This window comes from Drosophila takahashii, chromosome 3L, assembly GCF_030179915.1.
Source record: "Drosophila takahashii strain IR98-3 E-12201 chromosome 3L, DtakHiC1v2, whole genome shotgun sequence".
In the NCBI taxonomy this organism is placed as follows: Eukaryota; Metazoa; Arthropoda; class Insecta; order Diptera; family Drosophilidae; genus Drosophila; species Drosophila takahashii.
The window spans coordinates 7,914,152-7,926,942 of NC_091680.1; the positions used below are offsets into that span (position 1 = coordinate 7,914,152).

At 40.2% G+C, this 12,791-nt stretch overlaps 1 protein-coding gene across 2 annotated transcripts; it reads left to right on the plus strand.

The window, feature by feature from the left end:
* Positions 1–1,484: 1,484 nt before the first annotated feature.
* Positions 1,485–12,367, plus strand: Rh7 (Rhodopsin 7). Of its 2 annotated transcripts, none has more exons than XM_070215114.1 (4): positions 1,485–1,885; positions 8,069–8,617; positions 9,238–9,563; positions 9,955–12,367. In XM_070215114.1, the coding sequence occupies exons 2-4, from the start codon at positions 8,382–8,384 to the stop codon at positions 10,848–10,850; spliced, it is 1,458 nt and encodes a 485-aa protein (XP_070071215.1). In that variant the 5' UTR covers positions 1,485–1,885; positions 8,069–8,381; the 3' UTR covers positions 10,851–12,367. The 2 variants fall into 2 exon arrangements, with proteins under 2 accessions (XP_070071215.1, XP_044250288.1); XM_044394353.2 differs by lacking the exon at positions 1,485–1,885 and adding an exon at positions 7,714–7,916.
* The last annotated feature ends 424 nt before the right edge of the window (positions 12,368–12,791 follow it).

A 12,791-nucleotide genomic window follows, 5' to 3' on the forward strand; every position in this document is an offset into this window, starting at 1 on the left:
GCCAACAGCTAACACAAAAACGACATGGAATTACGGGGCAAAAAAAAAACATTGTACACAAATGAATAAATCGGGAGAAATGTAGAGAGTTTGGCCGTTCAAAGGCAACTCGGAGCATTAACAGTAATTGAGGAGGGTTTACTGCAGGCCAAACTACGGCAAATCGCCACCATTGTTGGACAGGTCAAAAAGCTGACTCAGAAAACAAACGGCAGTCAACAGCCAGGCCATCAGCAGCCACATCAATAATCATTAGAATTAGACTAGTTGGCATTTACAGAAGGGTTCGAGGGGCTGGAGCGGGGATAGCGGTCTTTATCCGTATTTATTTTTAATTAAAGTGCAACTGCCGACTGGCTGCGGCGGGCTTTGCTCAATTTACGGGCTCTCAAATGGTTCGTGACGATGCTAAACCAGACAAATGCCGCCAGTTTGTCATCGCCGCTCGAACTCTACTATTTCGTACCGCAGTCAACCGCATAAATTCCTCGAAAAACAATAGACCAAGGTGTTTATGATCTGGTTATTACTGTGTAATCACTTTTTTGATTTATGTGGCAAATCAACCTCGAAAATCTTGTATAGCTGAAATGTAATCGAACGTTGAGTTTAGATGCCAATAAAAAGATCTGTTCTAAATAATTTTTATTTTTTGCAATGTGAGTTTCTCTTTTAAATATAATAAAAATTATAAAATATGTAGTTGATTATAATATAATTAAATATAAATACTATGAGTTGCTTACTAATTTTATACTTTTTATATATCTTTATTAGTAATTTGTGACTTCTGGCAAATATACTTACAAATCGTGTACTGACCGAATGAATAACTTATACCCTTTATGTTCCCACATTTAAGTTCTAAATTCCTTTTTGTAACACCGCATCAACATAATGTTCATTAAATTAGGAGCTGCAATGCAGGGTTGCGGCTCTTTTGACACGCACACCTGTACCTCAATGGAGCCCATGGCTTTGAACAGGTAGCGTTTATCAATGAACACCCACTTCGGTGGTGAATCAGCCTGCAGCTCCCAAATTACAGAAGCCAATGGCTGACCGACCGGTAGACCGATGCTACATACTACACATACATATTATATACGACTAGAAACACCCACTAACTCGAGGCATACTTCGTCTGCCGAGTTCAAGAACAACACACAAGTGGCCGTAATGAAATGTGAATAGCCTTGGCAAATATGAGCCAACAAGCCAACTTATGTTGGGCGGAAAAACCGCATACTGCATTTAAGAGCGGTGGAAAGACTTTCTCTTTCGCGCCTGCTCGCTCGTGAAATTTCTCTTCAGCATCCTAGCGGTTCGGAAAAAGGATGCCGACAAGCAACAATTTTCATTGATAAAAACACCAGCTGCTGCGTTCTGGGACTCAGTCGCACGCGAGTCTTCAGTTAGTCAGCTTGAGGCTCTGGGATTCACCGGATGTACACACTTGTAATCCCAAAGCTATTGGCGGTTTAATTAAAAATCGCGTATACGCCGCGTGTCAACAAGTAATAGCTTTACCAACGCACCGAAAGCCGCTAAGTCGTCAAAGGAACGGCTTAAAAGCCGCTTAAATTTTTAACGAATATAACTTTTCCGGGTAATCGCCGGAAATAAAGTTTAAAGTTTTGTGTCCGGTTGGCGCCAGTCGGCAATTGGCGCTGACCAACTTTGGGACTTCAATGGCGATAAACTGAAAAGTAAACTTTGTAAAGATTCAGCTCTTTTCAGAACCAAGTGGTCTTGGAAGTACAAAATTCAGAATTGAAAAAGACACAGTTCCGTTGAAATAGATTTACAATGCAGTGCACAAAGGAAAATCCGTAAAGTGACCTTTAAGTTCACGAAAACAAAAATAACTCAATAATCACGGCAGGTGAGCACAGCCATTTCTCATAACCATTTTATAGTTGTTTATCTACTTCAGGATGCAGGAGACAAGGTCCTTTGATAATACTTGTTTGACTTGGAATATGTTGAACTTTGTTTACTTGCCAACAAAAATGACGTTTATTTCTTTGATTATTGTCGCACAATCGAGAATCAATCAGCAAAATCAGAGAATATTTACTTTTCGAAATGTTTTGTTCAATACAAAAGTATTTGCAAACTTTTTGAACTGATTCTGATTCTCTCAATTTAACCCGCATTCGTATGCTAAAGGTTACCAGTAATATCATTTAAACATTAAATATTAAAGAGGCAATCAAAATTTACTTGGAAAACTATTTTTAATATCGAATTCAATTATTTTCCCTTTTATGAAAACTAATCTGCGGTGCAAGGGAAGTAAATCAAATATTAAATTGAATAACGCAATTTAGAGAATATTTTGTGGCGTGGGAGTTTCAATAACTTTTCTTTGACAAGGGAATTTATTGATATTACTTTTCATATACCTATTTTCAGTCACACAAATACGAATTAATATCAACCCTTTAATAAATTTGATTGCATTTCACGAAATAAACAAAGAGATTAAATCCTTCTGGCTCAATATACCTAATTTGTTTACCTAATTTATATTAATTTGATTGAGGTCTACTTAGCAGGGGCTTAGTTATATTAGCACAAAATAGGTTCAGGAAAAACACTTGAGCCTTCGCAGCTGGGAATAAGCGGCTTTTCGTAATGGGAAAAGAGTGGAATACCCACGAATTAATGGACAAGTGCAGGCTGCTCTCTTTCTGGCAATCTGAGTCCTCTCGGCTGATTTCTTTTCGGCTTTCTTTGGGTGTCTCCTTTGTTAGGCTGACACACCTGAGTGGCGACGTTCTACACAGCACTTTTCCGCCTTCCCAGCAAATAGGATCCGGCATCTCGCATAGGGTTGGCCAAACCGAACCGTAAGCCCCATGAAGTGGTCTTCAGTGGACGACAGCCGCATGTCTCGGGGGCGCTTCTCGAGCAGTTGGCCTCGGAGATGGCTCTTTGGATGTCTTGGAGATATGCAGTTCATCCTTTCCGTTTCATTTCCCCTGCCAGCGTTTCCATATGCAACCGTGAGTGCTCTTGACTGTTTTGCCTACATTCCGGCCACTGCACCTACTGATGGTGGATGTGGATGTGGACGGTTCGCCGGTCGGCCACAATGGGAATTCGCATCTTAAAGACACAGTGGTTTAATTCAGGCCAAATTGAATACTTGACATTCTCTAATGCGGTGCAGATCTCAGTTTCAGCAACATCCTCTCCCTATCTCAGTGGCGTGAGCCATCAGCATTAGCATTCATCGCTGCTGCACAGAAGGAAAAATACTATTACCTATCTGAAATGGGAAAATTAATCGATTTCAAATATATAGGTACATTTATATAATGGAACTTTACCACTTTACCATCAATATTAAATTTTTAATCAATTTTTAATTTAATTTTTGTAGAACACTGTTCAGTTCTGAAATTAGAAAAACATAACTAAGATTTTAAAAAAAAAAATGATTAATTAATTTTAATTTTTTACTGACTTGATTGTCATAGAATCGATTTCGAGAATAAAAGTTATTTAAAGTTTTATAATTTACATATTTAAATATTAACATCATCGTAAAGAATGTTGCACTCTTAAAAGATAATAATCTCTCCGGATTTTAAGGTTATGTACTTTTAATAATGGCGGAAAAAAATTTAATTAATCCATATAAAATTCTTAATGATTGCCTTAAATTAGCTAGGTCTGTTTCTGATTACTATTAAAAATCTTTTAATCCTTTTTTTGAATATATAATATTATAATAATATATTTCATAACTTTTAAATATTAAGGTATTTTTTTTAGGTTTCTAAATTTTTGTTATATGCATGTTTAGGCGGCTAAGAGCCTGTTGATGATAGTGGCGCGGAACTTTCTGTTCTGTCACAGCCTTGGGCAGCCAGCTTTGCATTTGGTGGAAAACCAGACCAGCCGAGCACGTGCAGCGCAGAAGGGGTTTCGAGGACGGGGCGCAGGAAAAAGGCTGAGTGCAGATGAGGACTGCAATAAACTGCCATACATAAGTGAAAATTGTGAAATGAAAACTTGCGCGAGCATAAATCAATATACACAGGGGGGAAGGCGGGGGGTCATGGGTTCTCATGGCAAAAGGAAAAAAAAAACAAAATCAACATGGAAAAATGTCACCGAATCAGGTTTACCTCCTCTTAAAGCCTGGATGTCGACTAAACCTCGTGTTTATGAATCAGCTGCGAGATTTTTCCTCCAGCTGGTGTAACCCTTTGAATACGGGATGCAGGACAAAAGTGGTGGCACATTACCCGTCTGATCCGGACACATGTGATTGCACGGGGTGCCTGGGTTGCCTGGGATGCCTCTGTTGGCTTGTGCTAACTCTGGCAAAAATTTGATTTTATAAAAATGTGACTTAAATTGCTTATATATGAACGTGATTTCGTGACGTTGCGCCATTTTCTTCACTTTTTGAACATATTATTTTATTAACTTAATCCTAAATATTTATCTATTTTCAGTTCATTAAAGCTTATATGTGTATTTTTCCAGCAATTGCCGATTTTTTAACTCAGTGTTATTTTATAAAAAAATACAAAATTATTTTAAATCATTTGTTAACCTAGTTCCAATAATAATCATTTAATCATTATATTAGAGGAAAAATGCAGAGCACTTTAGTAAATTATTTTCTTGCTTTTCTGCCTTTTTTCTGCCCTTTAACTTAAGGCCAATAACAATTCGCATTGCAATTATGGTGACAGCTTCTTCCGCAGACGACGAGATAAACCAAAAACATTTAAAATTAAAACTTAATTTAAATAAATTATTTTCTTGCCATTTTGCAACCGTTGTTAGCGTTTTCCCACTTTTTCACCAAGTGGCTGGATAATTGTATCCGAGCAATCATCCCGCATTTCCAGTTGCCGCAGGACAGAACAGAACTGAACACTTTAAAACCATTTGCACTCGTAATTAAATTTTGAGAGCGGATGAAATTGTGGCGGCAAAATAAAGAACAAAATGCATTTGCCAGGGAAACATTTGTGCATCCAGCCAAAATGCGCATATCCGCCATGGAAAAATCTACGCCTAACCACCTAAGTGATGGTTCCGTTTTTGTTTAGTGCTCAGTATTCCGGCCTTGACGTAACCAAATGCGACTGATAGAAGGAGGGGATAATTTGCAAAGGCCTGGCCCTGGCCGTTAAGAGAACTTGGCCTAATCGAATGAATGTCGAATGGACCCAAATAAAATCACGCCTGCCTGCACATTTTTTCGACGTTGAAAGTGGAAGGAGAATCGAGTGGTTTCTTAACAGCTCTCTCTCTCTCTGCTCAGTTGGTTCCTTTGATCGTCCTGAATGACCCTCAATTGCCTCAATCGGTTTCTAAAGAGCCTAGCATAAAAGGCACAAAGGTGGCTAATTTTAGATATATTTCAAGCGATAAACATTTAGTATTTAAATTGTATTTCAACATCTTTATTGGCAGGACATTCAACAGGTTATGCTCAACTGCTCAGGAACTTAATTAACTCATTACGTAAACAGGACAGTGCTGTAGACAGGATTAAGTTGAGAGGGGTTCTTGGAACAAATTTTCTGTAATACATTTTTTTAAAACAATTTTTTTGACAGGATTTAACCTAGGCGAAAATGTGATTATATGGACAGACACCCTAGACACCAATAAAAAAGTATCTTTGAGAAAAATAATAATATTCAATTTAGCTTGATCTTTTTGAACAATAAACTTTTTGTTTTGTAGTTGCTTGTAGTTACGAAATTGCCTTTTTGAAGTTTCATAGCAGTGCCTTTGTGGAACCTTGAACAAAGTGGTGATATTAGGACAGACTTTCGGAAGTCCGTAGCTAGGTACTTTTAACGAGCGCTCCAAAGCAGCCTGTGCACATTTCCAGTTAACTGACAGAAGTGTGTAAGCCCATTGACTGCCAACAAGCAGGCAAATTGTACCGACAATGAACGTATTCCCATATCCTGTTTAGATGATTAATTGCCATTGCCACAGCTTGTGACCCATGGAAAGGCATTCGATTTTCCCCAAAATGCTGTTTGCATTCAGTCGGAACAAAAGTCAAAACAAAAACCAGCACCCCATTTTCGGGGGAGCCTGAGAGCAAAGACAGATTTCAATTGGCCAATTAGTGCTATTTAAATGGTAAAGCACGGCGCTTTCAAAGCGGAACTCTATATATTTTCCAGCTGATATTTTCCACAAAAGGCAGAGTCGTCGTCTTTGTTTTGATGTTCCGAGAGTTGTAAATATAATAAGGAAAACGCTTGAGCGGCGATGCCCGGGACATAGGTCACTTGTAGTTGTTCCCAGAGGCTGAAGTTGTAGTTGCCCCTCAGTTGCTCTGCAGCTGCTGCATTTGTTGCTGTTGGTAAAAGTTTCGAGCTCAGAATTTGTCTTTGGCCAAGTGCTGTTTATGCCCGGGTTCCTTTCGCAGAAGTTCGTGTTTGAGTTTCAGCTGGAAAGCACTTGCGGCAAGACCTCAAAGTCTGCAAGCCCGCCGGGCTCACGTGGCCGCCTGAAAGTTATTTAATAAGCAATTAAGTTCCCTAATTAAATACATTTTCTCAGAGATTTACATAATAAGTAATCCACCCAAAGCGTTCTGCACAAGCAGACGATAATTGATTTGCCATGTCCAATTCCGTTTCCAATTGGTATGCGTTACCAAACTTGATGTGGTTTCGGTTTCAGTTGTTAACAAATCATGAACTAATACCAGATGAGCTGAGTATAGAAAGGTGGAAAGGACACCTTTGAACATCGAATTTGGAATACTCTTGAAGACAGTGGCGGATCTAGGATTTAAATAACCATTTTCTTGCAAACTTTTTGATTACCACGTTTCCTTTACATTGTTGCACATTCTTAAAATACAACATTTTCTTTTACTTTTTACACGGGTGTATCACACAGATATCAAAAAAATAAATTTAAATTATATGCGATACTCGCGTATTGAATTTTAAATTTTATTTGTATTTTTAAAGGCAGACTAATAAAATAATAATAAAACTCGTGCAACATTAAATGAGAATGTCTAGTTGACCCGAGTCCTTTTTTTAAATAAAAGAATTTTTTACTATTATTAGATGCATTTCTGCTAGTTCATTCTTTTTATTTCGGATGGTTTACAATTTTTATTTTATTCCAGTTCAGCCATTTCATCTATTTCCGTTTTGTAGCTTAAAACCTCCAGGCACAATGAACCAAATTTATATGGAAATTTAAAAGCACGCATGTCGCTGACGGAATCCGAATTTGCACAATTTAAAGGGAAACGGAATTTCACATTTCTGTCGCTTTGGGAACTGAAAGGATGGCTGTCAAATTGAATGACTGTTTTAAGCCAATTTTTGTGTACGTTATCAAAGTGGCTTCTAACAATTAAATTTAGTTTAGCCAAAAGGCCGACGTACCAATGTTTTAACAAAATAGAATAAAATATGATTTAAGCTTATCAATCAAGAATATACATTTTTAAAAGCCATGCTAAAGGATTTCCAAACGTGTCAATACTTTTAGACCACCCTCTTCAAGAGTACATTGGAACACTTTGGGTAAACAAAGGATTGCTACGCAAATTGTAACCCCCTCTTTGAACACTTATCACAAATTGAATTAACTTCAAGTTGCGGCTTAAACGAGTTTGGCATGCAAAATACATAAAAAACTTTGTTAATCAGTTGAAAGCGGGCGAAATATTAAGTTCGACATTGTGATAAACTTTAACCGAATAGTTAACACAATGTTATTGGTTTCCCGCTGCTTTTAATAACTTTTCTTTTGCAAGCCCACAACCTTTTCCTGATGGTCTGAAAAAAGTTCGAACCAAGTTTATTGGTTTCACGCTGCTTCAATCATGAACTGCATTCTGGACCCTTCAAAAAAAATTAAGCTTCATTTATGGCGAATCAAGATTTAAGGTAGCTAAGAAAATATTAGGGAAAAATGCTCGAAAGCTGACTCCCTGTGCTTTGTTTAAATTTAGTACAAGAAGCAATCTTAAGCCAGAAGCGGTTAATTAAATAGAGCATCGATTAAGCCAACTGTCTGTTTTTATCTGTCCCACTTTTAGGGTCACCGGCGGACAGCTAATTGCAGCTAACCCCATTGGCATTTAGCAAACGGAAAATGCTTCGTGACCGCTGCAACCACATAGCACCACCACCATCCCCACTCGAATCCGCAACCGCACCACTGAATTTGAAGTCATCCCTCCAGTGGCGGCGACAAGCGGCATCTCCGCCAAATGCGGCAGTTGAGGCGCTGGCAAGTAAATAAGCGTAATTTTCGCGTCCACCTTTGCGGGCACGTTCCGGATCCTTTTTGGCTCTCGAAACTAGAAACTCGTAAATATTTGGGGCCTCCTCACCCAAGCCAGTCAAGTCATGGAGGCCATCATCATGACGACCCTGCCCACACTGACAACGGATGCTGGTGACGGCAGCAGCTTTTGGCTAACCGGAGCCCTCTCGCTCTCCGAAATGTTGGCCAACTCGAGCCACGGCCCAAACGGCAGCACATCCTCGGCTGGCGGGAATCCATCGGCGGCGGTTTCCTCGGCGGTGAATGTGGCCAAGGACCACGACAAGCACGTGAATGACAGCGTCTCTACGGGTCTAAGGTAAGCCAATAGCCATACTCGTACCCACATTCGCATCCTCACATATTCCATGCACATGACTGGCTCAACAAGTCATCGCGATAAGCTCGGCTTAATTTTCTAGGACCTGCATTCAACTAAAGTGCTTGGAACAGCATTGTACAACATACGCGTAGTGCAACTGCAAAGGGGAGAATAATCAGATTACTTAAGTGGAGGCTAAAGGATTAAATCGGCATTATCTATTTATCTATTTAATAAATATATTTAAATATTCAAGAAATCGTTAATGCTTGGGCTTTATAAAATTCCGCATCTGTTGACTTTCAATAGAAATATAAAAATATAAATATAAAAATCATAGAACCAATCTCTAAAATTTTTATTCAGATAATCTTAAGTTTTTCAAAAATAGTTAAATCGTCAAAAGCATTTAAAATACGTTTAAAACATTCTAAAATTATTTATTAAGTATACGCATGGTTTCCGGAAGTTTTAAAGCTAAAGAAAGTCGGCAACCGTTGACTTTTAAACGAATCTCTTATATTTTTTAAGCACAAAATCTTATTTTTTTACAATATTTCACTTAAAAAATTTGAAAAATAATTTATTAAGTATACGCCTCGTTGTCTTTGCTTCAGCAATTACAGTTCATACCCCAGCTACATTCACTACCGGGACAAATACGACCTGAGCTACATTGCCAAGGTGAATCCTTTTTGGCTGCAGTTTGAGCCGCCTAAGTCGAGTACCTTTCTGGTGATGGCCGCCCTCTACTGCCTGATTTCGGTAGTGGGATGTGTGGGCAATGCCTTCGTCATCTTCATGTTCGCCAACCGCAAATCACTGCGGACACCGGCCAACATTCTGGTGATGAACCTGGCCATCTGCGACTTTCTGATGCTCGTCAAGTGTCCAATTGCCATATACAACAATATCAAGGAGGGACCGGCTTTGGGTGACATAGGTAAGTAAATGTGGGGATTACTTGGGTAAAGACGAGGAAGAGTAACTTAAATAATTAGGTTCTATTTCTCATCAGCATGTTAAATTAAATGCTGGTATTAAAGCTTTAAATTGTATTGGATTAAGGGAAAAACCGCATTAATTGAATTTGTTTTTTGCTATACCTTTGAATTTGGAATCCGATTTGTGTAAAACTTAAGGAAATAATTTTTGTAATATTTTTTAAAAGTCAAAATAAAGTAAATTCTATAGTATTTAATTAAAGATCAGTGAAACCAATAATTCGCGGTTTGGTAAAAAAAAATCTTCCTGTTGTTCAAAGAGATTGCTTTTCCCGTTTTGTGGTTTAAAATTGAGCTTCCCAAAGAGACTCACTGACTTTCCGCCCGCAGCCTGTCGCCTCTACGGATTTGTGGGCGGCCTAAGTGGCACCTGTGCCATCGGAACCCTCACCGCCATTGCCCTGGACCGCTACAACGTGGTGGTCCATCCCCTCCAGCCGCTGAGGCGCTGCTCCCGCCTGCGCTCCTACCTGATTATCCTGCTGATCTGGTGCTACAGCTTCCTGTTCGCCGTGATGCCGGCCCTGGACATCGGACTGTCGGTCTATGTGCCCGAGGGATTTCTGACCACCTGCAGCTTTGACTATCTGAACAAGGAGACACCCGCCCGGATATTTATGGCCCTGTTCTTCGTGGCGGCCTACTGCATTCCGCTAACGGCCATTGTGTACTCGTACTTCTATATCCTGAAGGTGGTCTTCACCGCGAGTCGCATTCAGTCGAACAAGGACAAGGCCAAGACGGAGCAGAAATTGGCCTTCATTGTGGCGGCCATTATCGGATTGTGGTTTCTGGCCTGGTCCCCCTACGCCGTGGTGGCCATGATGGGAGTCTTTGGCCTGGAGCGGCACATCACGCCGCTGGGCTCGATGATTCCCGCGCTCTTCTGCAAGACAGCCGCCTGCGTGGATCCCTACCTGTATGCGGCCACCCATCCGCGGTTTCGCGTCGAGGTGCGAATGCTCTTCTATGGACGCGGCGTCCTGCGGAGGGTCTCCACGACCCGATCCTCCTATATGACACGATCCCGATCCTCGTTCACCCACCGTCTGCGCAGCAGCAACACCGGCGAGGGGGCCATGGGCGGGGATCACCGCATGGAGACCTACCTGATGAACAACAACCTGATGATGGTGCCCGAGGAGACGGAGGAGAACGAGGAGATCGTCGTGGTGGCCGAGATCAACAATTCGGTGAGCAGTGTCATGGAACAGAGTAAGTTCTGAAGGAATCCCCTGGATGAGAGAAGAATAAAAGCGAGTATTCCATTTAAGAATTGATTTTCATTGTTTTGTAAATCCTAAATAGTCGATTAGCATAGAATTTCATTGTTCATTGAAAACCTTGGTGTATTGTATTCCAAAGTACCCACATATATCGAAATTAATAGATTTATCAATGGAAAATCCGCAATATTATTAAGTCTGATTGAAATGACTAATCATAAATAGTATTGATGGACTCAAGTTTCATTGTTGGCCCAATCCAACTTGTATGTGGAAATAATAGAGACCCAACTGAAATCAGACGGCAGGGCTCAAGCCAAGTAATTTCCCTCTCCAATACCAGATGCCCATGGCATTGTTCAGTTCATCATTCAGGCTGAATGCAATGTCATTGATGGACCTACAATTGAAATGAAAATAATAAATAGAAATGAAGCAGGGAAATCCGCCGAGCAGTGGGAAGTGGACAAGGCGCAACGACAGCAGTGATAGTAAACATATTTAATGAGCTTATGTGATGTTTAGACAACAGAGGGGGGAATACAGAATGGACAGCCGATTCGATATGTGTATATGACAGCGGATAAATAGCAGGCCTGGTCGAAATTAGTACAAAGAAGGGGTGGAGTGAGGGAATTCGAAAGCCAGAATGGTAATTCGATAGCGAAATTATACATAATTTGAGGGCTAAGGTCATGCCCTGGGTATGGAATGACAACAAGCGGATTTGCGAATTGTTTGGATTGTAGTTTAATATTGGGGATAACACAATCACAATGCGGACTTCTTGTATTTCCATTTCAATTCCGATGACAGCCTCGAGTCCTTTAAGTTCTCGTCGAATTAAACTAATTGCGTTCATATCTCAATGTCTAATCCGTTGGCGTATCTGTGTATCTTATAGGTATTATTATTATAGATTGTATACAATGTCTACTCTTAAACCTAACTAAGCAAACGACTTTGATAAAGTCAACGAGTACTTGTACCTGTAAGAATAATACGAAGGAGCGAGGCATTGCAGCTGAGCCAAATATATAACGAATTTATACTCTTGATACTTACTTAGCCGTATCATTTTATATATGTACATGGACGTGTATCGGGGATCCCCGGGCCACAATGGGCCGGAGAACAATGGACAATGGGTAGCGAGCCAGATGAATAAGTCTCGGGCAGCATTTTAATTACTAGAACACAAATTTAAGCCATTGTTGCGACAAACTTGTATATTTCCTTCACTACGTGAACGAACAATGGACACGGCTGTTTGTAACTGTGCTCGAAATGCAGCAATGAAATTGCAGAAAAAATACCCAAACAAAGGGAAAGGAGAAAGCGGGGAAAAACCATTTAATTAGCATATTTAAAATGCACTTTGACAGCCATCTTGTGTGTGCATTGTGTGTGTGTGTGTCTTTCACTTAAGCTGCTTGTATTTAAATTAGTTAAACTCAGTAATTGTTTGACAAGTATAATGTGTACTTATGTTTTCTGTTCTGGCGGTAATGTTCAAAACCAAGAAACTCGAAATAAATGTGCGAAAACTTTTAAATTACCAACGGCGACGCTTTGTTTTTTTTTTCGAAAATAATGGGAAGCCCACCAACCAACAGGTGTAAAGGAAAACTAACGATAGAGTAAATATGGGTTTGTATGAGTGGAGGAGGAGGATCCACGTGAGTCCATTACCTTTCGTTTCGGGCAGCTGATAATGCAATGAGCGGCCACGCCGCGTATACTTAATGTGCAGCGAAAGAAGCCGCATGCATTTCCCGTTATTTTCAGCGCACCCTTCGGCCAGCGGAGAGCGCAGCTGAGAGCGAGAGAGCACGAGAGAGAGCCGGCTACAGTGCGCGCCATGTTTATATGGGCTATCATCTCTCATCAGCTGAGAGCCTTCCCCCTATTTTGTTGTTAGGAAACATGGGCCAGACAACG

Coding starts and splice junctions, on each gene's coding strand:
- Rh7 (XM_070215114.1), top strand. CDS start 8,382: ATGGAGGCCATCATCATGACGACCCTGCCCACACTGACAACGGATGCT. Junction 8,618..9,237: donor AGCGTCTCTACGGGTCTAAG/GTAAGCCAATAG, acceptor TCTTTGCTTCAG/CAATTACAGTTCATACCCCA. Junction 9,564..9,954: donor ACCGGCTTTGGGTGACATAG/GTAAGTAAATGT, acceptor TTCCGCCCGCAG/CCTGTCGCCTCTACGGATTT.